General features: G+C 50.4%; 1 protein-coding gene across 1 annotated transcript in view; it reads left to right on the top strand.

Moving 5' to 3' along the window:
* Window positions 1–12033: 12033 nt before the first annotated feature.
* The window catches only part of LOC144108418 (uncharacterized), a 36272-nt gene continuing 20773 nt past the window's right edge, over window positions 12034–27532 (top strand). The window contains exons 1-3 of the mRNA XM_077641660.1: window positions 12034–12843; window positions 12950–13097; window positions 13166–13354. Coding sequence (XP_077497786.1) covers window positions 12034–12843; window positions 12950–13097; window positions 13166–13354 — 1147 coding nt within the window. The remainder of the gene's footprint in view (window positions 12844–12949; window positions 13098–13165; window positions 13355–27532) is intronic.

Below are 27532 nucleotides of genomic sequence, written 5' to 3'. Positions count from 1 at the left end.
GGGTTTCCATGCAGCTTTGACTTGCCTTGGGCCTCCGGCTGCGCGCTCATCGGATGCCTTGTCGGGTTGCGCATGGTGGCCTCCGTGGGCTGACGTGGCCTTCCCTTGCGCGCAGGCTTGGAGTTTCTGGGCTCTTTTTTCAAAAGCCAGGATCACATTAGCGTTGCAGGCTTGGTCCCGACTGGTCTGCGGCACAGTTGACTATGCCATGCCTTCCGGGTCGTAGCCGCGTTGCTGGTTTGCGCTTGCCATGTTGGCCTGGAGCGGCCTCCCCGCCGCCGAACGCCGGCGTTCAGCCTTGAAGCTGCGTCGCGGCGCTATGGTGGATGGGAGGAAAAAACGCTAAAAAAAGGTCAACAAATCGGCCCACCGGGTTGGGAGTGGTCTCCCTGCGTGCCGGCTGACTTGCTGGTCCTGTCAAGTTCAAAATTGTGGGGATCCAACGCGTTGGTCCGCCGCCACGGTCGAAAATCGCCGGAGCCGATGTCCCATGCGTCCGCACGCTACGCGCGCTGGTAGCGCCCCCTTCTCAAGCGAGAAAACCCAACCGGAACCCTCAGGGACAAGCTGGGCTTAGCTCGGCGCTGCCGAGCGAGGCCGCGCTACGCGTCTGCATGGATTCTGCGTTGTCGACGACAGCTACGCGGATGCCCGCTGTGTTGCCACCTGACGCAGCCTCCACGTCCACGCAATCGTCAGTGCCTCTGGGCCTCCAGCCTGGGCCGTCTTCCGATGCTACGACTTTGGCCTGTGATATGGACTGCTCTACCGCCTCCGTGCCCGTGGCACTCCCTCAAGAAACTGTGCCTGTCGCGCCAATTCAGTATTCCCACCAAGGGCCGTCACCAGCGTCTGAGCCTCCTCCACAGATGCCTCCCGTGAGTCAAGGCTCTCTTCCGCCTGCTGCGAACTCGTTCCGCGTTACCATCAAGCCTACATTGCGCTTTGATATGACTGCCATCCCTGCCCGGAATGTTCACGCCACAATTGACCATGCCCTTGGCTCTTCGCACTACTGCGGGTTTGTCGTCCATCGCCCATCGAACACCATCACGGTAAACTTGTCATCCTTGATGGACGCCCAGAAACTTTGCGCTGTTACGCGGATCCCCCTGGATGACAGCAAGCATGTCCTGGTGCAAATATATATTGCATCTGGTCCTGACACACTCCGCTGCATGGTTTATCATGTCGACAGCAGGAGCCTTCCCGAGGAGGTGCGCGCAAATATTCGCTGCTCAACTCATGTTATACTGCAAGCACGGCCTATGGGTCGCCGGGGCTCATACCTGCTCATCCTGCAAGGCCCGTTGACTCTCCCGAAGTACCTTACCTACTACGGTGCGATCGTCAAACCACAGCCCTTCCGACCTCGTCGTATTTTTTGCTATCACTGCCACAAAGAAGGACATATGCAAAATACCTGCCCTAATCCAGCAGCTGTGGCCGACATGAATGAACCAACAGCTCATTGTGCCCTGTGCAAATCGCCGGACCATGACATTCGCTCCCCCGCTTATCCAAAGAAGAAGCAAGCGAAGAAGTTTCACAAGTCGCCTGGAAAACTGGATGTTCCTACAAGTAATCGCTTTGCAGCTCTCGCATGTGACGACAACGACTTCCCCGAACTTCCATTATCTGAGCCTGCTGCTCACCATACGTCTCCTCGCCAGTGTACATATGCACAAGCGGCTCACCTTCCCGGATCAAATGGTACGCCCATCCATCCAACACATGTGCATTCATCACATGTGGATACCACAGATGAAGACACAGCTTTAGACAATGCAATCGCGGAGGCTCGCCGCCGACTAGCTGAACTCACCCAGCGCCGGGAACATCGTCGTTCTCAATCCTCTCGAAGAATTCTCATAACTCGGGAGCAATCATCAGAGGAATCACCTAGGGTAAGCATTGGCCACAAGCAGGTGCCGACCACCTGTTAGCCGTGACTACCCCGACAGTGGATAAGACATTAGCGCTGATGAAGCAGGTGACATCCCTCATCGTGGAAGCTCTTCGGCCTCGTCATGGATAGCGCATCATCGGTGGTGGTGCACTGGAACTGTCGAGGATTCGCTAGTAAGGCCTCTGAAGTGAACATCCGCCTTCGCAACGGAAAGCTGAGGGCATGGGCGTTACTACTGCAAGAGCATAATGCACTGCCACGCCTTTCAGGTTTCTGCGCATACCATTCACCATCTATCCCTGATCGCCGTTGCACCGCCTCCTCCCTCAGCCCAGGTAAATCTGCAATTTATATTCACAGTTCAGTTCCGCACACACCGCTCGACCTTTCACGGTGGTGCAACACACGTCAAGAGGTAGTCGCCCTTCTCGTAAAACCTGCACGCAAATCCCTTATTCTAGTTTCTTTTTATAGTCGTACTGGCTCCGCATCTCCCAACCTTGGATGGGTTCGTTTTCTACGTTCTACCAACTCGGGTATCCCTATTCTAGTTGGTGGCGACTTCAACGGCGCACACACTGCGTGGGGTTACCCATCGGATACATCAAGCGGTTCACACATCCAAGGGAGCTTTTCGGATCATTCCTTTCAACTTTTAAACCACCCGAATACTTCTACCCGCCCACGAGGTGGCCCGTATTCACCTGATTTGACTAGGTGGTTAGGCCCCGGTAACCCTCGTTGGGCTGTTGATTCTGATACTGGGGGTAGCGATCACAGCCCTATTTTTATCTCCCTCACGCCTACGCGTCTACGGAAAATACGCCGCACTGTACGAATAACATCATGGGACTTTGTACGTGCAGACAATCATTTATCTACATTCAACCCCTCTTCAGGATTGTCTACTCTATCTGCTGTTCTCGCCACTCCCGCTATTACCACTACAGTAAATGAAGACGACCCAAACCCGGACATACATCTCTTGAATCTGTGGGCTCTTCGTCGCCAGGCGGATCTTTACGCTACTCGTCACCCAGATGACCCTTCGGCTCTTCCTACTCTTGACCGCGCTACCGCACGGGCGCGGCGCTATGCAAAGCGGCTAGGCAGGCAACGCTGGGCTGCATGGTGTGCCCGCCTGTCCTCTACGCAGGGCAATCGACATCTTTGGAGAGTGTTTCACGCCATGAAGCGCCCTTCTCAGGTTGCAGATTACACAGAGAGCATTCGCCTCGCGATAAATGTGGATGAGGACACATTTGCACAACAAGCGGCCCGTCAATTTTTTCCAAACCATGATTGCACCGCTACGTCTCCACCTGACTTATCGGTAACAGAGCCCCCCGATGGGAGTACTTCTGACCTCACCATGGCAGAGCTGCTGGCCTCCATTGACCGTTTAAAAACTGCTACTACTCCCGGGCACGACGGCATACCTAACTCCTTATTCCGTAACTTGGAAGGGAGGGCTTTGGAAACTCTACTTGATACTTTTAACGAAGTGTGGCTTTCTGGCGTCATGCCGGGAGACTGGAAGCATTCTATTGTGGTTCCAATACCCAAGTCAGGTCCGCCTCCAGTATCTCTCTCGGCCCTTCGTCCAATTTCTCTTACCCCTACCATCTGCAAGCTTTATGAAAACATTCTAGCCGCACGCTTATCATGGTGGCTGGAATCCAATGATTGTTACCCAGATTCCCAAATTGGTTTCCGCCCACAAATTAGAATGGAGGACGGCCTTGCTTCTTTGGCTGCTGACGTGCTTGACCACTCTCCGCAGAGTCACCTTGTACGAACCGTAATCGCTACAGATATAACAAAGGCATATGATAACATCCTTCACTCTGCCATTCTTGCCTCCCTTCAAACTCTTGGTCTCCCTCACCGGTTCCTCCTCTCCATTCACGCCTTTTTAGCAAATCGAACCTTCAGCGTGCGTGTCCACGGAAAGCCCTTTGGTAATTTCACTTCCAATAGAGGAGTGCCGCAGGGCTCCGTTCTCGCCCCCACATTATTTAATGTGGCTTTAAATCCTCTTGTTCGAGCCCTAGAGACCATTCCTTCTATCTGCGTGCTTGCATATGCCGATGATATCAACTTGTGTAGCTGTCATCCAGATGCGTCTATTCATCAGTCGGTCCTTCAACACGCGCTGGATGTATTGACATCTCGCCTCACACCTCTGGGTTAACGCTCTCTCCTACTAAATCATCTTTCATTCGAATTGGAAATAAAGCCGCCTTACGGAAAGCTCCCGCTTTAAATTTTACGGTACATAATTCTGTGATTCCTCAGGTAGAAACTGTTCGTATTCTTGGTCTTCTCCTCCATACATCTGGGACTGGCACCCCGTGGCTGACAGCCACCCGTAAATCGGCTCACGCTACTCTAGGTCTGATTCGTCGCATAGCTATGCGCTCTGGTGGCGCACGTGCTCATACGGCCCGCCAGCTTGTGCGCTCTATCCTTCAGCCACGGATAGTATATCAGGCACAATTTCAACGTCTCACCCGCAGACAGTGGGACTCCCTTGAAGCTATCAATCGTGAGGCTATGCGCGTCATAACATATCTGCCTTGTTTAACATCCATACCTGTGCTACAGGAGTTCGCCCAACTTAATACGCTCAGTGAAATCATCGACCAACGGGTGGCAAATAGAGCTCGAAAACAGTCTCTCAATCTTCATCGTTTAAAGACACTTCCACCGTGGTCCTATTGCCAGCTCACTGACAATCGCCCCACTTTTTCCCCGTCGGGATCAGCAGCGTATCTGCCTGAAGGGTGCATATTATACACGGATGCATCTCATTCTGCAGAGAGGGGAGTTACTGCTGTGTATAGTCTATCTCATCCGCATCTCAACTCTCGCGCGACGTATACTGCGGATACGTGCACTCCCCTGGCATTGAAACTTCGAGCCATTTATAATGCCATTGCTTCCCTTCCGCTCGTTCCAACATTCAATACAGTTCACATTTACACCGACTCCCGCGCCGCCCTTAAACAGCTTAAGGCTGTTCGACGAACGTTCCAGATTTCACAATCTATTCATGTGCTCTGCGCAAAGTATCCATGTCCTGTGCGCATACACTGGATTCGCGGCCATGCCCAGGATCCACATAACATTCAAGCGGATGCTATGACTCATCATCATACATTAGACGATCCGCCACCTTCCCCTCTTCCCCCAGATCCGTTCCTGTCCCACGTTTCTGATTCCGAGGTTCTGCGCCAGCTAACACGTGCTCTAATTCCTCCGTGTTCGCACCCTCTCCCCCGTAGTCTTACTCGGCATGAGGAGGTATCCGTGCGCCGGATTCTGGCAGGGGCGGCTCTGACACCATCTGTCCGTCATCGGTGGCGTGCCAAAGATCTGCCAGTACCTGACAGGTGCCCTCACTGTAGCGCTGCACCAGACATATGTGATGTGCGGCACTTGTGGACGTGCCCAGCGACGGCTGCTATCAGAAAACGGCTCCTCAGGGAGGTGGGCCTGGGGTGGAACCGCGAAAGTGACTACGTGAAGTGGACAATGGACAACCGCTTCATTTACAACCTCTGCGACTACCTCAGCGCAACGGTTCTTCACTCCTTCTTTTAACTTTCAATCCCGTGCATTCCTTCCCCCTTTCCTTTTTCAACTTATGCCTCATGGCACACTTCTCGAATAAAAAAAAAAAAGACTACGTGTCACATCCTCCCGCGTCCGAAGCCACTGCTCGATCGGCGCGGACCAAGCCGGTGAGTCCTACACTGGAGTCAGTACTTAAGGGGGGGGGGGGGGGGGAGTGGAACAATACGGTCGATACCAGTGCGTCCCAGAAGGAAGGGTGGTAAAGTGCGTAAAGGAGACTTTGTAATTAACCCTTACGATATTTTCTCAAAACCAGGTTCAAGAAGCGTTGAACTTCAGTGGTGGCGCCAAGGGGACGCACCTGCCGCGGTGGCTCACTGGTTTGGGCGCACGGCTACTGATCAGGAGTTCCCGGGTTCGAACCCGACCGCGGCGGCTGCGTTTTTATGGAGGAAAAACGCTAAGGCGCCCGTGTGCTGTGCGATGTCAGTGCACGTTAAAGGTCTCCAAGTGGTCGAAATTATTACGGAGCCCTCCATTGCGGCACCTCTTTCTTCATTCACTCCCTCCTTTTTCCCTTCCCTTACGGCGCGGTTGAGATGTCCGCCGAAATGTGAGAGATACGGCGCAATTTCCTTTCCCCACGAAACCAATTTTCAATTCTTCAAGGGGCGGCTGCGTTTTTATGGAGGAAAAACGCTATGGCGCCCGTGTGCTGTGCGATGTCAGTGCACGTTAAAGATCCCCAGGTGGTCGAAATTATTCCGGAGCACTCCACTACGGCACCTCTTCTTCCTTTCTTATTTCACTCCCTCCTGTATCCCTTCCCTTACGGCGCGGTTCAGGTGTCCAGCGATATATGAGACAGATACCGCGCCATTTCCTTTCCCCAAAAACAAATTAATATTATTAATTCTTCAAGGGGACGCGACGGGCAGCAATAATAATAATTGGTTTTTTGGGAAAGGAAATGGCGCAGTATCTGTCTCATATCTCTTTGGACACCTGAACCGCGCCGTAAGGTAATGGATAAAGGAGGGAGTGAAAGAAGAAAGGAAGAATAGGTGCCGTAGTGGAGGGCTCCGGAATAATTTCGACAACCTGGGGATCTTTAACGTTCACTGACATCGCACAGCACACGGGCGCCTTAGCGTTTTTACTCCATAAAAACGCAGCCGCCGCGGTCGGGTTCGAACGACGGGCAGCGGCGATAAATATTCCCCCGGCATCATGCCTGTACAAAAAATTAATTCTCTGCGCCTTCCGCAGCAGAGAGGATGTGTCGTGCGTGCACAGTGGGTGCCCGGTCACTGCAGCATCGCCGACAACGAAGAAGCTGACGACCTCGCGACCGCTGCACATCAACTATCTGCCAGCGGTCTGCCTGATGCGCTGGAAGACGTGCGTGCGGCCATCCACGACCATCTCCGAAAGCAGCCTTCCGACCCATGCATCGTAGGAGGCGACCGCATCGACAGCATCACCGGCTGTCGCCCACTTACACGGTCGCAACGTGTAATGATCCTCCGCGCGCGCATTGGCTGCGTGTGATCCGGGGAACGACGGGAGCGTCACGGAATCGCGATGAGTGATGTGTGTGACGAATGCGGTACAGTGGAAACACTAGTATACCTGCTCCTTCACTGTGCAGCGCTCGCCGATGCTCGTCGCGATATGCTTACGGCATATAGGGCACTGGGCATACATACTACCAGAATCCCTCAAGACGCTAATGTGGCCACAGGGCAGTGGGCTCACTCGTGAGCGAACCTTGGTGAGCCTCTGTGCATTCCTCGAACAAATGGGCTTGACGTCCCGTCTGTTCTCTGTCAGGTAGTTGTTACACGCAGTGACCGAAAGCTCCGCGAGTTCTACGTTGAACGATTGATAACTGGACGCCCCAGTCCAGTTGTAGACAACAGAGTGTTGTGCGTGTTTTAATTCCTCCAACATGAACTAATCACGCGCACAACCTGGACACATTTTTTATTGTGTAAATAGTTTGTATATATTGCTTCTCCCCCTATCCTCTCTTCCTGTCCCCCACTTCTTTCACTTCATTTCTCCATTCTGCCTGCTATCCTTTATTTCCGCTGCCCGCAGCTCAGGTGCGTCAGTATCGACCGCAGATGCCGGGGCTAGCAAAAATCTTTTCCTTCCTTTTTGCTATTATTTTAATAAAAACCACCGCCACCACCACCTTCCAAGTAAAAATTGTATGGCTGCGTTCCTGCTTAAGGATTATTAAGGAAAATAGTTTTTGCCCATTTGAGCACCACGGGATCTTAAAGGGGTTTCAATGCTGCTATCGAGGTACTAGTTATAATCACGTGGTCGCGTGATCGGAGACGTAGGACGCGGGTGAGCACGCTCTGTATTTTGTCTGCAGAAAATATTCGGTCATAGTGCTTAGATTATAAAAACTGGCGCTGTTATTTGCAGAATTAACGCTAATAAGTACGCCCTGTATTTAGTCTGCATTTTAATGTTTGGCCATAGTGCCTCGAATATACAGGCACTAAATTTGGCTACTGATGCGTTGCCATAATGGCTGCCACTGCTGTTGTAAGAATGTGGAGCTATTGCTCTACAGTCAGCATATTTACTCTATGCAGGAGGACTCGGGCGTGAGGAATCTTACGCCGGCAGCTGTCAGGATCGACACTGCTGAGCCTAATCCAGAGGCGGACATGGTTAACCACGAGGAACTGAATCAGGAGCAAGTGCTGGAGCATCTAGCGTTGCTGGCTGCCGAGAACACGCGTGGCTGTACGGTTGCGAGTGCTATTGCCTACATCGCGACAAGTCAAAGCTGCACACAATGTGTCGAAGAATTCAGTGCCCAGGTAACCGACAGGAATGCTTTGCGAGTGCTTACTGAGGACTACCACATAAATACCATGGGCATGACCTTTGGGATGGCTCTCAAGGTATGCGCCGTGATCAGGTCCTCGATACCCGTCATGGGTCACGCGACAACATGAGCTGTATCAGGACTGGGCCGCCGTCCAGATCGAGCAGGACACCAGCATGCCTTCACGTCTGACCAACGGAGAATGGAGGGCTAGAATATCCTGATGAATTGCACTAGCTGTGTCAACGTTGCGTCTAGAGTGACTGTACTCCTTACAGTATGTCAAGACTTGCTCGAGCGTTTTTTTTTTCGAAATAAAGAGCATGTTTTGCATTGTCAGCCTTGGTGTCTTAATTTCTGGCACTGCTCATTGATATTGGTCAGTATACCGCTATTCACAAACCAAGAGCAAATCGGACCAAGTCACCACGTGCATTATCTGGTAAACGAAGCAGTGTTGGCATGAACGCAGGCTCACTGGCAATGGACGCTTGGTACTAGGACGCTGGATGCGGGGAGATAAGTGCAGCTTTGATCGAACATCGATGTCGGTACCCGTTAAAGGGACTGGCGTATTAACGCGACAGCGTTAAGGAACTCGTGTCGCCGAGAAGGCGGTGTCGTCGGCGTCTTTGGCCGTGAGCTAAAAATGGCACATCTCGGTGGACACCTGAACGCGCCGTAAGGGAATAGAATTTTGAGATAGGGCGTCATTTCCTTCCCTTAAAACCAATTTTCATTTCAATTTCCTTCCCTTAAGGCCCGGTTCGGGTGTCCACGGAGATATGTGAGACAGGCGTCGTTACCTTAAATTGTCCATCGGGTCACGCGTCGCGCTGAACAGGCGTTGGCGCTCCGTGTACCCCTCGGCAACGCTGCGACACCCGGTCGCGTCTCTCTTAAAGACGAAGCCTAAGTGGTTAGGGCGCTCGGCTACTGATCCGGAGTTCCCGGGTTCGGACCCGACCGCGACGGCTGCGTTTTTACGGAGGCAAAACGCGAAGGCGCCCGTGTGCCGCGCGATGTCAATGCACGTTAAAGATCCCCAGGTGGTCGAAATTATTCCGGAGCCCTCCACTACGGCCCCTCTTTCTTCCTTTCTTCTTGAACTCCCTCCTTTTTTCCTTCCCCTACGGCGCGGTTCAGGCGTCCAACGATATGTGAGACAGATACTGCGCCATTTCCTTTCCTCAAAAAACGAAATATTATCTTCCAATTTTTTAGTGTTGATTAAGGTTTCCGTCATTAGAGGGCACCACGGCGAGGACGCTGATTGGCCGAGGCGCTTGCTGGCGCCACTGGCGTTTGATTGCCTCCCGCCGGCTGCCCGTCAGTTGACTCGAAAGCGCCGTGCTGTGAGGCCGCATCTGCGCTGAGCTGCTGCAACGCGAACGCCTAGTTTTGTCCAGGTATGTAAAGCTTAAATGTTCGATTCCTTTTGGAACTCGTTCATAGGTAATTTTCACAAATTTTGCCTTAGTATAATTATAATTCTTGCTTTAGTCAACTATTGTTCATTTATTTGGGATTTTGGCATTTTTGCGGGACTTTTTTCAGTCGGGCGCTTTCGTCCTCGGGAAGACCGTTGATAGTTTTACGCCTTGGTTTTTTGAAGCTAGACTGCCGTTCCGAAGTATTTTCAGCAAATTCCGCGTAGTGGAGTGCCGTTCTCGTGTCAGTGAGGTATTTTTTTTAGTTCTACGACACTTTCCTGATATCTGCGTTCGTGCAGGCCGTTGAATGAGGCTCCTTGCCGTGACTGTACCGTGGGGTTTTCCGCGTTTTCCGAGTTTTTCCGCGTTCCTGGCGTCCTTCGGGGGTAGGTGCTGCGTTTTCAGGTTCCATACCAATTTTGAGGGGCGTTCTAAAATATTTGAGGTGTAGTTGGTGAGGCCCTGTCTAATGACGGCGAGACGCCGTGCCTCGCCCGTTGCTAGGCCTCGCTGTAGAGCCTTTGTTCTGGGGAGAAGCGTCCGCCATATTCGACCGTATTTGCGCGGGCGGGAGCTTTGCGGTTCCGTTTTAGGGATTTCCAGGCTAGTAAAATTGCATTCCTGATTTACTTCAGCTTTCTGCCATTGATAGCATGTATACGCGTTTTCTGAATATAATTGTGAGCGCTCTTCTGACAGTTCAAAAATTCTGCTTACGGATATTCGTTTTTTTTTTCTTGGAGGTTCGAGTGACCGTTTTGGAATATTCAAAGAAATTTTGCCTCGTCGCGTTCGACTCGTTAATTTGCAGCATTCAATCTTTTTAATCTGTTCCGTGCCCTTCGCCGCGTCTGGCTTGCGGAGTTCGCGTTTGATAGGCATGTTACAAACTTTTGGGAATATCTAGAATGGTGGGGTTCATTGTTTCAGCTTTTTAGGCGCGAGTTTTGCGGCTATAACTACTCTCTTTAATGATCTATAATAGCGCAAATTCATCATAACTACACAAATTATCACCGTTAAGAATGTTGTTCGCTGACGTCGCGTTTGGTCGCCTTTTTTTAGCGTTTATTGAGGTTTCCGCCATTAGAGGACAGCACGTCGAGGGCGCTTATTGGCCGATGCGGTTATTGGCGCCACTTGTATTTGCTTACTACCCGCCGGCGGGCAGCCCTTGCGTCGTGAGTAGACCCGAAGGCGCCGTGCTGTGAGGCCGCATCTGCGGTGAGCCGCTGCAACGCGAACGCCTAGTCCTGTATAGGTATGTTAGGCTTAAATGTTCGATTCCTCTTGGGAAGTGTTCGTTGTTAACTTCAACAAGTTTTGCCTTAGTACAATTATCATTCTTGCTTTAGTCAACTATTTCTCTATTTTAGTTGGGTTTTTGTGGCACTTTTGCATTATTTTTTTTTCAGTCGTGCGCTTTGTTCCTCGGGAAGACCGTTGATAGTTTTACGCCTTGGTTTTTTTTTTTGAAGCTAGACTGCCGTTCTGAAGCATTTTCAGCAATTCCGCGAAGTGGAATACCGTTCTGGTCTCAATGAGGTATATATTTTTTAGTTCTACGACACTTTCCCGAAAACTGCGTTCGTGCCGAGCGTTGACTGACGCTCCTCGCCGCAACTGTTCCGTGCGGTAAATGCCGAGTTTTCAGCTTTCCTGAGCGGCCGTTTTGTAATATTCAAAGAAATTTGGCCTCGTTCCATATTTTTAATCAGTTCCGTGCCCTTCGCCGCTTCTGGATTGCGGAGTTCGCGTTTGATAGGCCAGTTACAAGATTTTAGGCAATATCTAAAGTGGTGGGGTTCATTGTTCCAGGTCTTTAGGCGCGAGTTTTGCGGCTATGTAAAATTTTGTACGTTTACTTGCCCGGTGGAAATATTTTCTGCGGAAGCCAATATGGCCATTCGAGTGAACATTTGCATGAGGGAGGCGGGAAGGCCAGCTTAATGACGGAAGACAGGCGTGGCGTCTTGTAAACCTGGCGTTCGCCATTCTTAATTATCCCCAGGCCGCACGGACTTGCGACAAAAGTATTAGGCCCATTTCTATTACGATTGGGTTTATAATTTTTAACGCCGACACTGGCGTTTTTGTTGACTTCCTTTGCGTTTTTGACGTGAATTTGAGGATTTTGTGCTTTCAGCCAGTTTTACAGCTTGATCCGCGTCGTTGTAGATTTGAGTGCCGCATGGCTGTTCTACGGGAGCGTATAGCAATTTTTTTCCTTTGCAGCCGCGCATCCACTTCGGACGACGATGGGATCCCAACAGTTCTGCCTGAAGTGGAACAACCACCAGTCCAACATGCTGGCCGTGTTCTATCAAATGCTGTCTAACGAAGCTCTGGTGGACGTTACGCTGGCGTGCGAAGGTATATCGCTGAAGGCACACAAGATGGTCCTCTCCGCCTGCAGCCCTTTTTTTCAAGCGCTTTTTGCCGAGAATCCCTGCAAGCATCCTATTGTGATACTGAAGGACATGCGCTACACGGACTTGAGGGCGATAGTCGAGTTCATGTACCGCGGTGAGGTGGACGTGTCGCAGGAGGATCTCATGGCGCTTTTCAAGACTGCCGAGATTCTGAAGGTCAAGGGTCTCGTGGAGGACCCCAACGAGAACAAGAATGGTGAATTCGTGACCAGTGTGGACGGTGCTGCAGACGCTGGACCCGTGGGTTCGCCGCGTGCCGAATCTCCGCCGCTCAGTAAAAGGAAGAGAAGCCGCCGGCCTCGGCGGCGCTCATCTAGCGACTCCAACAAGAGCGACTCTGAAGACGCTCCGCCGGCGACGCGTATCAAGGTGCCCGACAGTCCCGAAATTATTCAGGACGGTAGTATGTCTAGTGATCACATGACCAGCCCTCCCGCCACGTCTCCTTCGAGTCGGGCTTCCAATGTGGCGTCGTCTACTGCCGTGCCTTCAGGCGCTCGTCACGGTTCAAGTGTTCAGGCCAGCATCTCTCAGCATACTCAGGACTCGATTGGGGACAACGCGGTTGAAGGCGACGATGCGGACTTCGATGTGCAGCCTTTGGACGTTATGGAGGAATCTACATCGACCGAGAACGTAGGTGGCCCCTTGCTGCTGTGCTGCCCGTTTAAAAGTCTGTGCCCGTAACAATTGCCAAACATGTTCTGAGTTCTTGCGATACGCCTTTTTTATTTCTTCTCAGGTTCCAGTGTTCCCAGATGTTGCCTCATCGTCACAAGCTGTAGGGGACGAGTCACAGCTGTCTGCTTACACAGGGTCCACATCCGACAACTCTGCCCTTCTTCCTGCTCAACCTTCACTGCCTTCAGACATGTCTATCATGAGTCAAGGTAAACAAAGTTTTGCTCAAGTTTCTCGGCCCTGTTGCTGACACTGCCTCGTAACTTGTCATTTGCAGTAGACATCAAGCCGTCACCAAATAGTTTAACACCATACGATGACAAAACCATATCACCTGTGGTCGCCGCCTCCCCAGCCGCCGCGCTATCCGGGGACAGCGCGTCCACCGCCATGGCAGCCACGGACGCGTCTGGCGTTCCTGCTATCGCCGGCCCGTCCGGTTATCAGCAGTCGACACCATCTCATGGTACGTATCCCGTCCCTGACCACCCAACCCACCTGCACATTTTTTTTTCTGTGTCACGTTTGCCCCACGGTGATCCTAGCCTCTGTGGTGATTCGGGGTTCAGCTTTGCTTGCAACGCCGGGGGCTGTGCACATGCTACGTTTGCATCGGTCCCCACTGAAAGCCGGTCTCTGGTTAAGCTGCCCTGTCTTTGGGCTGTAATTTCACTGTGCAACGCTTTGTTCTCACTTTGTTCCGAGACCACCTTTTATTTTGTATACTCTGCTAGGGAGCTGTGAGACGCAATGTTTTGCATTTGTCTGTATCGCCATACTCTGTACAAATTAGACAGGAGTAAAGTTAATTTCGCCTGCTGCTTCCCGCACGGAGGCTTCCCAGAAGACGTCCAGTCATTTGTCGGGTGTCATGTGTCGTTCAATCGTCGGCGCTTAGTCGCGATCCGCTTTCGGTTTTCTGGATCCTGGAGCCGCCCTGAACAAGGTGAGTTCGCGTCCTGGTTTTCTGAGGGTGCCTGGCCACGTTACTTCTAGCTTGCGGTCTTCACTCGTTCGGTTTTCGCGTCGCGCGCAATTTTTGCATCGTGCCGTTTGGTCAAGCATCAGTGAAGACTCCTCTTCGATGGCCAGTTTCGCTCAGTGCCCTTCGAAGTTCAAAGCTTTTTTTTTTTAATTTCTGTAGGTTAATTGCTCGGTTATTAGGGTTTTAATCTTAACTGTGCGTTCTAAATGTGCTTGTATTGCTCTGTATTTGCCGTGTACAACATGAAATAAATGGGGAATTGGTGGGGTTTCTAGTGTTTTTACACGATTTTGACACGGGGTCAGCAAATGTGAATGGATGCTTGTGTGCCTGTCTGTGTGCGTGTGTGTGTGTGTGTGAGAGAGAGAGAGAGAGCGCATGGCTGCAAGATACCCAACACGAATAATTTCATTGCTCGTCTCTATACACTTCACTACACGGGGAATAGCGGTTGTCAACAGCATGCCAACATTTACACTCAAAAATAGGTCACAACGTAAAACATAACTCTATGAGACTCGGAACAATAATTTCACTCGAGCGGCCAGCTTCACTAGTCATTAGTTCGGTTCGATTGCCAGGCTTGCGCTTGGTGTCAATGACTGGTGGATTTGGCCATAGAACACATTGCACGCGAACCCTCTACACACGTAGCAGCAGTGTGGTATAGGTGGGTGTCCCTTGTTGGGGGTGGCGTGTGTGCAGGTGATGTGGCCCGTGCAGGTGGACGTTGGTTTCCACGAGCAAGCTGCCAAGCGTCGTTATGTTCAAAATAAAACTTATTTCTTTGCGTTCTGTGTACTCCTCCCTGGCACTTGCGCGAACCCTTTCGTGTTTGCTGCTGTGCGAGGACTTAGTCGCGCATTGCAGGAGCTACGGAGTTCAGGAGCTAATGAGACTCCAGTCCCCTTTTCAGAGAAACAGCAGCTTCTGAAAAGGATACCCGTGCCTTGTATACCCTGCCTCGACGTTTTTAACTGACCGAAACTCGTGTCGTGAGATCATATTCGAAAAGATAATGCCATATTGTAAGAAGGAAGCAGTGCGATATCGGAGGAAACAAGAATCTAATTTTAACTAGTCACTCAAAATCGCCTGAAATCTCGCGGTGAAACCTTGCCATTATTCGTGTACCCACCAAGAGGCCGTACCTCGGTGGGGTGTCTTGTCTGAACATCTTGTTTGGAGCGGTAACCACGGTCTACTAGACCGGAGCGCGGACGAAAAGGTCACGTGAGTGATGTGCCGAGTGCGACAGCAGACCAAGCAGATGGACAGGAAAGTTCCAGGATCCCCCAGGTGGTCGAATATATTCCTGAGCCCTCCACTACTGCGCCTCTTCCTTCTTTCACTCCCTTCCCTTACGGAGCGGTTCAGGTGTCCGCCGATGTGAGACAGATACTGCGCCATTTCCTTTCCCCAAAAACGAATTTTCAATTTTTACACTTTCCTCTTGAGGAATATTGGTAAACTGCCATTCGTATCTGAGTGAACCTCCCATATGCGCTCCACCCTATTCTTATCCTTTTAGTATGATCCGGATTATACTCCGTTTTATACATCAGGCGCAACGCTGTGAAAGGTACGGAAATAGTCCGGACGGGAAAAAAATTAATCTAGATTAGCTGAGCTAATCCAGGATATCCAAAGCGAAATATATTGGCGTTCACTGCGTTCGTTGGCGTTGACAATGTTCTAGACGGCGATGGCTTTGAGCAAAGGAAGGGTTCATAACTGGCCCCCTGGATACGTGGACGCCTCATTCGCGCTTTGATTCGTGGTGAGAGAGATAGAGATGTGGAATGAATGAATTAGTGTTGACAGCGTTGTGGCTGACATGCGGCATCTGGCCGCAGCGTTCATTTGGCGTATAATTTCTCGCGATCAACCATAACCTGCACGCGACCTCCCAGGGTGGCAGGGATGGCGCGCTGCCTATCCAGTGTGCGGAAAGCAATCAAAGCAGGCATTTGACGCCAACGCCATGTACATGAAAGCAAGATTGAGGTCTCCACTGACCACGGAGCCGATTGTGCGTCTTTCATTTCGTGAAAATGAACAGCCTTTGCAAAGTTGTCAATGCAAATAAATTCTATGAATGCCGTCGGCTCACCCTAACCGTGCCGTAAAGGAAGGAATAAAAGAGGTAAGGAAAGAGAAAACTGAAAGTTGCATTTTGAGGAAACGCGCGACACTGCATAGTGGCGAAACACCTGTGGCTCGGTGTGACTGGGGAGCGAGAGAGAGAGAAAATGCGACGGAGTCCGCGGCGGCCACCTGCGTCGTGCGTGACGTCACTCGTGCTCCGACATACGCCGGCTCGAGCGAAGCGCGGTGTTGACTAGCGTAGTGAAGCTTTTCGCTTCAAAAGAAAGGCGTGTTACTCCGCGCTTGTTCTGTGCCCGAGTGGTCTATGGCACGAAAAAGCGACAGCGTTTTAATAAATGATAATAAATTAATGACAGCGTTTTAATAAATCATAATAAATGTGTCATGTGGTAAGCCTACAGGCAAAGTATTTACTATGTTTGGCTCACCACAAATGACTACTTTTTGGTCGCGGATGTAGGCAGCGTAAACAATAGCGCGAGCTCTGACAGCGTTGCACATGGCGTTTGAAACGGAGTATAGCTGTCACTACCTGCCCTAAGCAGATCTATTCCCTTACCGCTTCCAGTAGCTCGCTACCAATTGTGAACCGGTGTTCCCTTGCTAGACTGTTGAACATTACGTTGGTTTTCTGCATGTTAACTTTTAGACCCACCGTTCTGATATGCCTGTCTAACTAATTTATAATGCTTTGCAGTTCATATCCTGAGTGACTTAGCAAGGCAATGTCATCAGTAAATAGCAGATTACTTAGGTATTCTCCATTAAAGGGGCCATATCATGCGCATGTCGTGGGAGGATATGTTGAGATCACGGAAAATGATCAGCGTTCCTTAGCGAGTACAGAATCTCCTAGACCGGCCAGAGCTTGTCCAAGAAAGCTGATTGCTCCTTTTGATGACAAAATTAAGAGATGATCTGGACGTATATCTGCAACAATTCGAGCGGATAGCTTTGGGGCAAGGCTGGGAGCGTAGTGTATGGGCCACGGCATTGAGCATGTGTTTAGTCGGAGAGGCACTGAATGTGTTCGGGAGAATGCCTGCTGCTGATTATATAAACTACGAGAAAGTCAAGAAGGCACTCCTCCAAAGATTCAGGCTTATGGCAGAGGGTTTTCGTGAGCGATTTCGCACCGCAAAACCTGAGGATTCTGAAACCGCTAAGCGGTTTTCCTGCAGGCTGACCAACTATTTCTATAGGTGGCTTGATATGGCAAACACGAAAAGAGGTTTGAAGGGATGCGTGACAAGCTTGTCACAGGGCAATTTTTAGCATGTTGCAGCTCAAAGCTAGCGCTATTCGCGACAGAAAGTTGTGTTCATTGGAAGAGTTCGCCGACACTGCAGACCAATTCCTCGAGGCTCAAGGGCTGAGAATTATGGGCAAAGGAGGAAACACAAAAGGACCTAGAGACAGATGCGACAAAACCTAGAGCATAGGGCGGTGCAAGGTAAGCGCACTTGCCTTACGATCGAGAACTCGGTGGACCCTACACCCGGATCGTCTTCTTACAAAGTGACCATTAAATCACTGGCCAACAAAAGCCTCACAAATATACCAAACAAGATTTTACAAGCTAACTTGGACGCGTGCCTCGGAACCAAAGGTTTTCGGTGCTTCACAAACAGGACAAAGTCCAACACCACTGCAGTGTGGCTTCCGACTCTGCCGTAGAACGGCTGCAAACGCTCAACAGTATTTCACTGACAAGCGAAATCTCAGTGCCAGTACAAGTGTATTTAGTTGAAGGCTCCGACTTGCAGCGCTGCGTCGTCTACAACGTCGATACCACTGAGGATCAAACTGCACTCCAGCGTGAGCTGTACTGTCCTACGCACCGTGTCATCCAGGCCCGACGCATGGGAAAGGGGCGCTCTTGCATAGTCACCTTGCAAGGCCCTCTGACACTACCAGCCCGTCTGTACTATTATGGCTGTATTTTACGACCTAGGCCATATAAACCTAGTGCGGTATATTGCTCTAACTGCTTCCGTACTGGACATATGCGCAAATCCTGCCCCTTCACTGCTGACGGTGAAAGTACATCGGAAGGGAAAGTGGCTTATCGATGCGGCCTTTGTAAATCTGACGACCACGAGATAACATCTCCAAGCTGTCCGACAAAACAAAAGCCAACACAACAGGCTCGTCGTCGAATGACTAAGCATTGACCAATACCTTTAGTAGATGAAGCGCACAAAAGCACAGCACACAGGAAAGGAATACACAAGACAGAAGCGCCTGTATCGTGTCTTCCTTTCCTGTGTGCTGTGTTTTTGTGCGCTTCATCTACTAAAGCTATAAACCAACTTGCCCAAGAACGTGTTCTACTCAAAGTGGCCAATACAAGACAGTATAACTTCATTGCAGACATCCAATCGGTTCGCAGCTCTCCAGTAGAATGACGACGAGTGGCCGGAGCGCTCTGAGCACACCTCGCATGATCCTTCAGCTCAGCAGCCTTCTAAAGGTACTGTGCGAAAAGAACGCCTCCGAAAACAGCCGACAAAACAGCGCAGTGTGCCTGAGCTACCGCAGGACGATATGGCCGCAGTCGACGAACAAATCGCACGTTTTTTAGCGGAGGTCACCAAGCTCCGGCAACACCGGGAACTGCTCGCTCGACGTAGACGGGCAGCGGAATCATACGCCACATCCATCAATGGTGCAGCAACATCGCCTCCCTGCCGCCCACCAGTGTCATTTCCTGCCCCCTCTTCCCAGGTTACCGCAGTGCCACTGGACAACTCTGCGACTTCTTTGCTCCGGTTTATGGTCAACCAGTTGTCCAACCTGACGTCCGTGATTCTACCGCGTTTGGGCTAGTTACTAGAAATGGCGAGTTCCAGTCGTGCTGGTGTGCTGCAGTGGAACTGCAGAGGCATTTCCACGAAGGTGGGAGAGCTCAAGACCCGACTACAAATTCACAAGCTCCAGGTATGGGCCATGCTGCTACCGGAAACAAACGCCTTGCCATCGATTCCAGGCTTTAGTGCCTACATGTCTCCTTCAGTGATAGACCATCGTGTACAAACTGCTGCTCCCCCGGGAAAGGCGGCGGTGTATGTGGACTCACGTTTTTCGCATGTACGCCTTGCTCTCGAAAACTGGTGCACGTCGTATCAAGAGGTTGTGGCAGTGGCTGCGAAACACAAGAAGGGAACCTATGTGGTCATTTCATTTTACGTTAGACCAGCCGGTGGTGCTTCCTCCCGTATTAATCTTGGTTGGTTAACAAGTGTCCGTCGGCAGTACCCCGGGTGTCCGATTTTAGTCGGAGGCGACTTTAACGCCCCTCACCAGGATTGGCGGTACCCCACTTCAAGCCCTCGTGGCAGGCGTGTGCGGAACGCCTTCACGGATGCCCAATTTGTGCTTCTCAACCATCATGGGACAGCAACACGGAGAGTGCGTCAAACTCGCAGTGCTTCCTATGATCCAGACTTGACCTGGTGGTCGGATCCGGGTACTCCCTCCTGGCACACGGAGCCAGACTGCTGGGGAAGTGATCATCAGCCTATCATCATCGGTGTTCACAGTTCACATTTCCGACATTTACGCTACAAATGTTCTGTGGTCAATTGGGACAGTTTTCGCTCCTGTATGGACAATCTCTCTTCAGATTCTTCGCCAATCCTTGTCGAGCGCATACAAACAGCGCTCAACAGTGCTGCAACTACCACCTGGACTGATGTTGGTCGACCGGCACCTGGCCTCGGCCTTCTTAACTTGTGGGCGGCACGCCGTCAAGCCGAGCTGGCTGCTACGCGAGACCCTACTTCGTCGCAGGCACGTACGCAATTGCACTATCTTGCAGCTAAGGCACGCAAATATGAACGCGACCTCTCTCGGCGGCAGTGGCATGCGTGGTGCGAGGAATTTTCTGCAAGATCCTCGAATGCCTCTCTCTGGCGAGCATTCCGTACAATGGAACACGGTCGCCGTTCGACTGACGCAGCGGCAACCGCATGCTTCGCGGCTAACTTGTAGCCAGATGATTTCGCCAAAGAAGCTGCGCGAAAGGTTTTCCCAAAATACGATGCTGTGCCTTCTTCAGCCGCTAGTTTAAATATGGCAGGCATCCCAGCGCATGTATATCAAATGCCATCTGATGTCGGCGTAGATGGAATTGCGTGTCCATTCTCTATGCCTGAGTTGCTGGTTACAATAGATGATGCGAAACGGAAAACAGCGCCCGGCTCGGACAATATTCAGTACGAGGTGTACAAGAACCTGAGTAGCGCTGCACGCCCTCAACTACTTGACGCCATAAACAAAGTATGGTTGGATGGCGTAGTGCCCGAGAGCTGGAAATCCGCTGTCGTGATTCCTATCCCGAAACCAGGAAAGCCTCCGACGGATCTTGCCAACTTGCGACCTATCTCCTTAACTCCTAAGCTGTGCAAGCTGGCGGCGAAAATTCTAGCCACACAATTGTCATGGTGGCTAGAGCAGCACGGTTTTTATCACCCAGCACAAATCGGTTTTCGTCCATATGTTGGTACAGAGAACGGGTTGGCTGTCTTAGCATCTGCAGTTTTGTCATCTACCCGCAGCCGCAATGTGCGTACTGTTTTAGCAATGGACGTTGAAAAGGCATATGACAACATCAGTCATGCAGCCATTCTAAACTCCATTGACATGCTTCATCTCCTTCTGAGAGTGCGTAGTTTTGTCCAATCATTTTTGGAAGGCAGCAAATTTGCAATACGCCTCAGCGGCGAAGCGGTCGGATCATTTGTTGCTCTCTGTGGCGTGCCCCGGGGATCAGTATTGTCGCCGACGTTATTTAATATTGCTTTCATCCCGCTGGCTTGGCGCTTACATGACATCCGTGACCTAAAATTTCTTCAGTACGCTGACGACATCACGGTGTGGGGTACTCACCAAGATCTCCGTACTCAGGAGGCTGCCGTTTAATCTGCCTTGGATGTTACCTGTAATTACGCATCATCCATCGGACTTCAGCTATCCATGCATAAAACAACATACACGTCAGTTGCGAACAGCTGGGGACGCCGTAAACTTGCTGCAAGTCCAATCCGTCTTTGTCTATCAGGCACCCCACTACAGGAAAGTCCGAGTGTAAAAGTCCTTGGCTTAGTGATTCATCAAACAGGATCAGCGACTGCATGGCTTTCTCAGGCAAAAAGGCAAGCTATTCAGACTTTGGGTTTGATTAGAAGAATTTCCCCTAAAACTGGTGGCGCAGGCTCGTTCGTTGCACGGCAGTTGGTGAGGGCAGTTCTGCAGCCACGTATTGTTTATCAAGCCCATTTTCAACATGCTTACAAGAGCCCAATGGGATCGCCTTGAAGCCGTGAACCGAGAGGCTATGAGGACCATTACGTGCCTTCTACGCATCACACCGATCATAGCTTTACCAGAAAATGCGCAGCTCAATACCATTGATGATCTGGTGCAGCAGCGCCGTGAAGCGCGCAGCCTTAAGACCAGTCTATCGCACTCCACGCATGCACTGAGGACTTATGCAGCGTCACACTCCATTCTTCAGCCGCCAACGCCAGTTCTTTCCCCATGGAAGTTTGTACAGCTCAGCGACAACAAGCCAACAGATAACCGCCGACGAACATCTGCTCGTCCGGCATCGTTGCTTCGTCAGATATTTGAGGAACAAGATGCTTGCCTGCCTGAAGGATCCATAGTTGTCTACGTAGACGCAAGCATACAACACTGCAAAGCAACAACAGCTACCTACTGCACGTGCAGACCTGCCCTGAATCAAACCTCTTGGTTTCAGCTTACGGAACCCCCTTCGTCCTTTTGTGCTGAGCTCGTTGCAGCTCAAGAAGCACTCTGCTCCGTGGCCGACATAACTATGCTCTCTGAGGCCCGCGTTGTCATCCGCACTGACGCCCTTCAAGTTGTCCGGTTGCTACGACGTGTTAGCCGCTGTCCAACGATATGTCAGGACATCCACCGGCTCGCGGCACGCATCCCGCAGCCAGTACGTATTGAGAGGGTCCCACGGGATCTTCTGACCTATCAAAGCCAGGCAGATTTAGCGACCCGCCTTGCGAATACAAATTCATCACCGCATCGGCTCCTTCATTTGGACAATTTTACCCTCCTTTCATCAAGAAAGGAACTCCTCCGGCACCGCACACGTGCTCTCATCCCTCCGTATGCGGTAACCCCCCCCCCCCCCCCCCTCGCGGTCTTACCCGTGCAGAGGAGGTTGCGCTTAGTAGGATACGGGTCGGGGTTACCCTCACACCATCCATCACTCGAAAGTGGCCTCAGTACCGAGAATTGTTTCCTCGGCCAGGCTGTCCGATATGTAAACACGAGAACATTGAGGCCGACATTCATCACTTACTGTGGGACTGCGCCCAGCTCTCAAGCCTACAAGGATCCGGCACCTGATGGTAACAGGTCTTTCACCAAGCAACCCTGCTTCATACATTGCCTGGACGCAGGGACCGTACCATCGATTTCTACTGGACTTCATCAAATCAGCTAACCTTTTTTCATTCATTTAATCTCTACTACATCATTCATCACACCTTCACCCGTCATTGATGCCCTCGGGTAATAAATTTCGCTTTAAAAAAAAGTTCATTCTGCAGATTGGTAACGAGTTTCAGCACAATGACCCGTCTGTTAATCAGCGACGTACGCTGTTGACGCCACGACATGGTGTCGTCAGTGCATTCCTATTCGGAGTTTTGTTCATGCTACCAGCTGAGCCTATTACAGCTGCATGAAAGCAGTGCAGAGCTTAAACACTTAGCTGATATGGAGTATATTGCTTATATTTTAAGGCGGACGTTTGCAGCAAACAGATTTTTCCATCACGCTTCAGTCCATCCTGGTCTAGATTAAACACGGTTTTCTGGCCACGACGTGATTGCTAAAGAGTGATATGAATGGCAAGAACTTCACAATTGTACCTTCATTCCTCGGATATGTGCGTAAAGTGGATGAATAATTGCAAACGCTTCTTGGAAACTGCCGTCTGCTCACTCGATCACAGCGTTTTCCCCCGCTAATAACAAAACACATTTTGAGCGCTAATTTCGACTGTATTATAAAGCTTGAATGGCCCCATGGCTGCCGCTTCAAACAACAGCTACATTGCCTCTTCTATTACCGCATATGTGACCAACGCACGCTGCAGACTGACTATAATCGGATACAATTAAATGTGCAGTAAAGATCCGTGCACATTCAGGGCCACCGAACAGAATTCCTCCGTTAGAAAATGTAGACCACTGGTGAAACTTTTCTGTTTAGGTAAACAATCAGTCAATCACGCGTTGAAATTGTACGCTCAAGGCTTCTGACGTTTCTGGCTTGCTTGATGCAGTCCAACATTAAAAAGTTGATTTTGATGACTATTGTAATTGTAATATTACGCAGCGGACCATAGCCAGTGTTACCAACTGCTGATTTTTTTTTTAGTTGTGTCCTTATAAGATCAGCCCGCAATAAATACGCATACCGTATTTACGCGAGTAAGGGCCGCACTCGTGTAGGCGCGAAATATAGCGTCAGACTGTCTGGGTCATTAAAGTAGTTTCTTTGCGCTTTCGGGTGAGTGCCGAAAGAAAAAAAAGTGAACGCGCAGAAAATTACACTTTAAAATGCTCGTCGCACTTGACCATGCTGAGTTCGCAAGTTTCAACGCCGACGGGGTTTTTGCGCACGCGGCACTTGCGAACTAGCGATTCCATGCTCACAATCATGAAATTTATTTTGAGCCTGTAATGCAGCCAAACTTAAGCATAGGATCTTATTAATAACCAAGAATCATTTACTGCTGCTTATCCAGACTCTAAAAATCGCACCAAAGGTGCCACAACATCAAGAAGCCGCTTTGCTTTATAGAGCCGCACGTTATGGCATCGGCGCCATCACCGCCTCGTCCGCCATGTCGCACTGCCGCCGCGTCACCTATAGGAGCTGGAATGACCGAATACATGTCACGTTAGGCATGGAGAAATGCGATATAATCGCTGCTTTATCATTTTAATTCACTACGGCGCTCATCGAAGAGGCACACAGCAGGCATCAACGATATATAAGCCATCCTACTACACGAAAAACCAGTGTCCACGGCAAGAGTTTCAAATGGCGGGCAATAACTGATGCTGTTGCCATTGCCCATGAAACTACGGCCAGCGATTAGCTATCGACGCTCCACTAAGATCCGTATAGTTCCGTACCAAATCCGGATATCCACGGGAAGTACGAAATACGCCCAGGCACGGACGGCCGAGTCCGGACGTCTGCAGGATACACTTTCCTCTCCCGAGATTTTGAAATGCGGTAAAAAAGACAAAATTGATTACAAAATCATTTTGCGTGGTGGCAGTGAGACAGCAGCTACTGTACGATCGATGGGACGAGAGGTAAGGATCAGAGAGAGGGGGAACGTCTAATGAAAGCTGTGATACCAGCAGAAACAGAAGTATGTTTCTAGCATTGTATCCTACATTTTTTTCCCCTCGATACAGTAATGATGCTTTTCAACTTAACAGAATTTTGCACTTGAACTTCTTAAATTGTGCCTGCCTTAGCTGGCATACGTGGGGCAAATATTTCATTAAACTTCACTTATTAACCACCCACCAATAGAGCACAATGAACACACACAGAGGCATACGAGGATGAGCCCATGGCTTCAAAGGTTAGGTAACGAGGTGCGTCCATGCGCTCTACTGTTGCCCTCTTTGTGCCTTAGAGTTATCAGATTAATTAGAGCTGTTAATAATGAAGATTATCCTGCTGTCAAGAGTTCCGTGATTGCCTGCCTGCAGGATTGTATGACCATTTCTGAGAAAGTTGTACGCATGTTAATTGTTCCTTCGGTGTTCTGATAATGCCAAGGAATTAGCACTTTAAACTTATTTGTTTTAGCAGCTGCCACAAATGGTCCAAGATATATCCGTTTCCGGACGTCCAGAGGATGACAAGGTAGGCACTGAGTTGTTCGACAAAGGTCTGAGCATCTTGAATTCGCACTACATCCTAATCCTGGCATCCTAAGGACATCGGAACGTCCGGTGTGAACGTACGAGGGACGTTCATTCGGCCGCATTTTTTTTTGCGCGGGACGGTCTCAGGGATGTCCACAGTTCCTATCCAGGTTCAAACTCGACGTCCATCGGACATACGAATATCCAGCAACGGATATACGTCCTTCGTGCATTCTTGGGACACCGGCGGTCCATTAATTGGGGTTGTGTCATGTTGTGCTGGCGGCCCGGCATCAAGCGAAATTAGCGGGCTGCTTCCTTCGTGTGTTTTGCGGAGCTGAAAGCTATGCAATATCAGCAACAAATGAAGGCGAACAAGACAACAGAAATGGTTACATAAAAACAAATTTATTGGGTCCTGGAGGAGGAAAAAAATTCACACCGGGGACCTCGAGAGGGGAAGAGCTCATGACGTCACTGGCCAGCGAGGCTCCCACCGTGGGACCAGAGTGGTGTTGCCCCACTGCCTCTCCCGCATTCACACATGAGGCGGAGTCTGAGAGGGATATGTCGCTGTTGCTAGACGACATAGGTAGGTTCGGTGCGCGCTGACGAGAACGCGTGTGCCCTGGCTTCCGCGCCGTTTCCTCGAATTAAGCACAAGATGTTGCATGCTTGAACCGGTTTTGCTGGTCTCGAGGGCTCCCTAGCCGCCTTTCTGCTCCGATTCGAGGCGCCTCGCAACCTTTCTTCTCTCACCAGAGACACCTGGGCTAATGACGTAGGCCGGGAGAGGTCTATTTCCTCGAAGCACTTATTGATGTCCTCATATGACTTACAATAAGGCTTGTTCCAAACTTCTAGTAACGTTGCCCACCCAACCGCGAAGTTGTCAGACGCGCGAGGAAATGACCACCAAACGGGGGAGCTTTTGTGCCGGACGAGCAAAAAGGCCCCCATCCACGAGGAGGCCTGGCTGTACCCGCGCCGGCACACGAAGGCGTCAGGTTTCGGTGACGACTCATACCTCGGCAAAATCACGAGTGCTCACTCACAAAAGTTTGGTCACCCTAAGGGCTCACTCAAACACACTCAGAGGCCTGGGCTCACTCGAAATCATAAACTCAATTAGAATTACAAGTACTCACTTGGGTTCACACAAACTCAGTAGTCATCAAGTGTCAACCACTAAACTCTCTCAGACCCAGCTGGGCTCACTCACTCATTTCAACTCACGTCTCATTTGGTCTCACTCATTTCAACTCACGACTCATCTGGGCTCACGCGCCCCATTTCAACTCGTGACTCAGCCAGTCTCACCTTGACTCACGACTCCTATAGGTTCACACATCGGACAGCTGAATCTGTTACGACCAACGGCCATGTTCCATCCATGCTGCATCCTATCACAGCTGAACAATATTGTGGCACTGAACTGAGATAAAAGCAGCTTTATCTCGGGCCCTTGGAAGTCATTACTTAAAAAGTGCAGGTTTAAAAAAAATAGTGTACAGTAGCGATTTAATGAAGAAAACCATTTCAACTGAAATAATATGCCTTGAGATATTTTATTATGCTTTGTCTTTTAAGCCTGACCTTGTGTATTGCATGCTTCCGATATAGTTGGACTTTTTAGATTTATGGACCATTCGTATGAGTGGCTTTTTCATTCCGACGGCAGAATTCAACTCCAGAGAGAGTTAGATGGTCATCGCTCAACGGAAAGATTGCATGCAGAACAGCCAGTAGGTACAAAAATATGCGGTCAGTTGTTGAGCATGGCAAAACTTTTGCAAGGTTTGTTTGCCAAAATCCAAGATAAAAAAGCAAAAAGAAATCTCACAACCCCTGTGCACACTGCCTACAATTAAACAAATAATAACCCGCATTCTTTGGAGCCGCCGTGGTGGCTGAGTGGTTATGGCGCTCGGCTGCTGGCCTGAAATACGCGGGATCGATCCCGGCCGCGGTGGTCGAATTTCGATAGAGGCGAAATTCTAAAGGCCCACCATCGGCATTCTAGAGGCCCGTGTGCTGTGCGATGTCAGTGCACGTTTTAAAGAACCCCAGGTGGTCGAAATTTCCGGAGCCCTTCACTACGGCGTCTCTCATAGCCCGAGTCGCTTTGGGACGTTAAACCCCCAGAAACCAGCCAACCAAACAAGATTCTTTGGGCTAAATCGTGATCTGAAGTCCAGAAAACAGACTCATACGGTCCTTCAGAGGAAGATGTCCTGAGGACTTGTTGAGGATCAGTAGAGAACATCCTCAGGACAACACAATGTCCTTAAAAATTAATCCTCAGGTCGTCCTGAGGATATAGTTGTTTTGTCTGGGATAGCTACTTCTACAAGGAGGATAGGGTGAGGAGAAAGCATGCGAAAAGCCTCGTCGGAAAGCGGATGAAGAGAACACAGCGCAACGCTGAGCGCCGGATGCACGCTGGGCATTCGAAAAGCAAAATCGTGCCTGTCGAATGCATTGCGGCGCGACAGAGTCGGCGTTTCTGTCTACCTTACGAGTAATGGAATGCCTATCTCTCGTCTGCTTTACGTAACCTCAATTAATTTATTGCAGTCGTCCCTTTAATGAGTATGTAGTAGAG

This window comes from Amblyomma americanum, chromosome 10, assembly GCF_052857255.1.
Source record: "Amblyomma americanum isolate KBUSLIRL-KWMA chromosome 10, ASM5285725v1, whole genome shotgun sequence".
NCBI lineage: Eukaryota > Metazoa > Arthropoda > Arachnida > Ixodida > Ixodidae > Amblyomma > Amblyomma americanum.
This window is presented reverse-complemented; position numbering and strand designations above follow the sequence as displayed.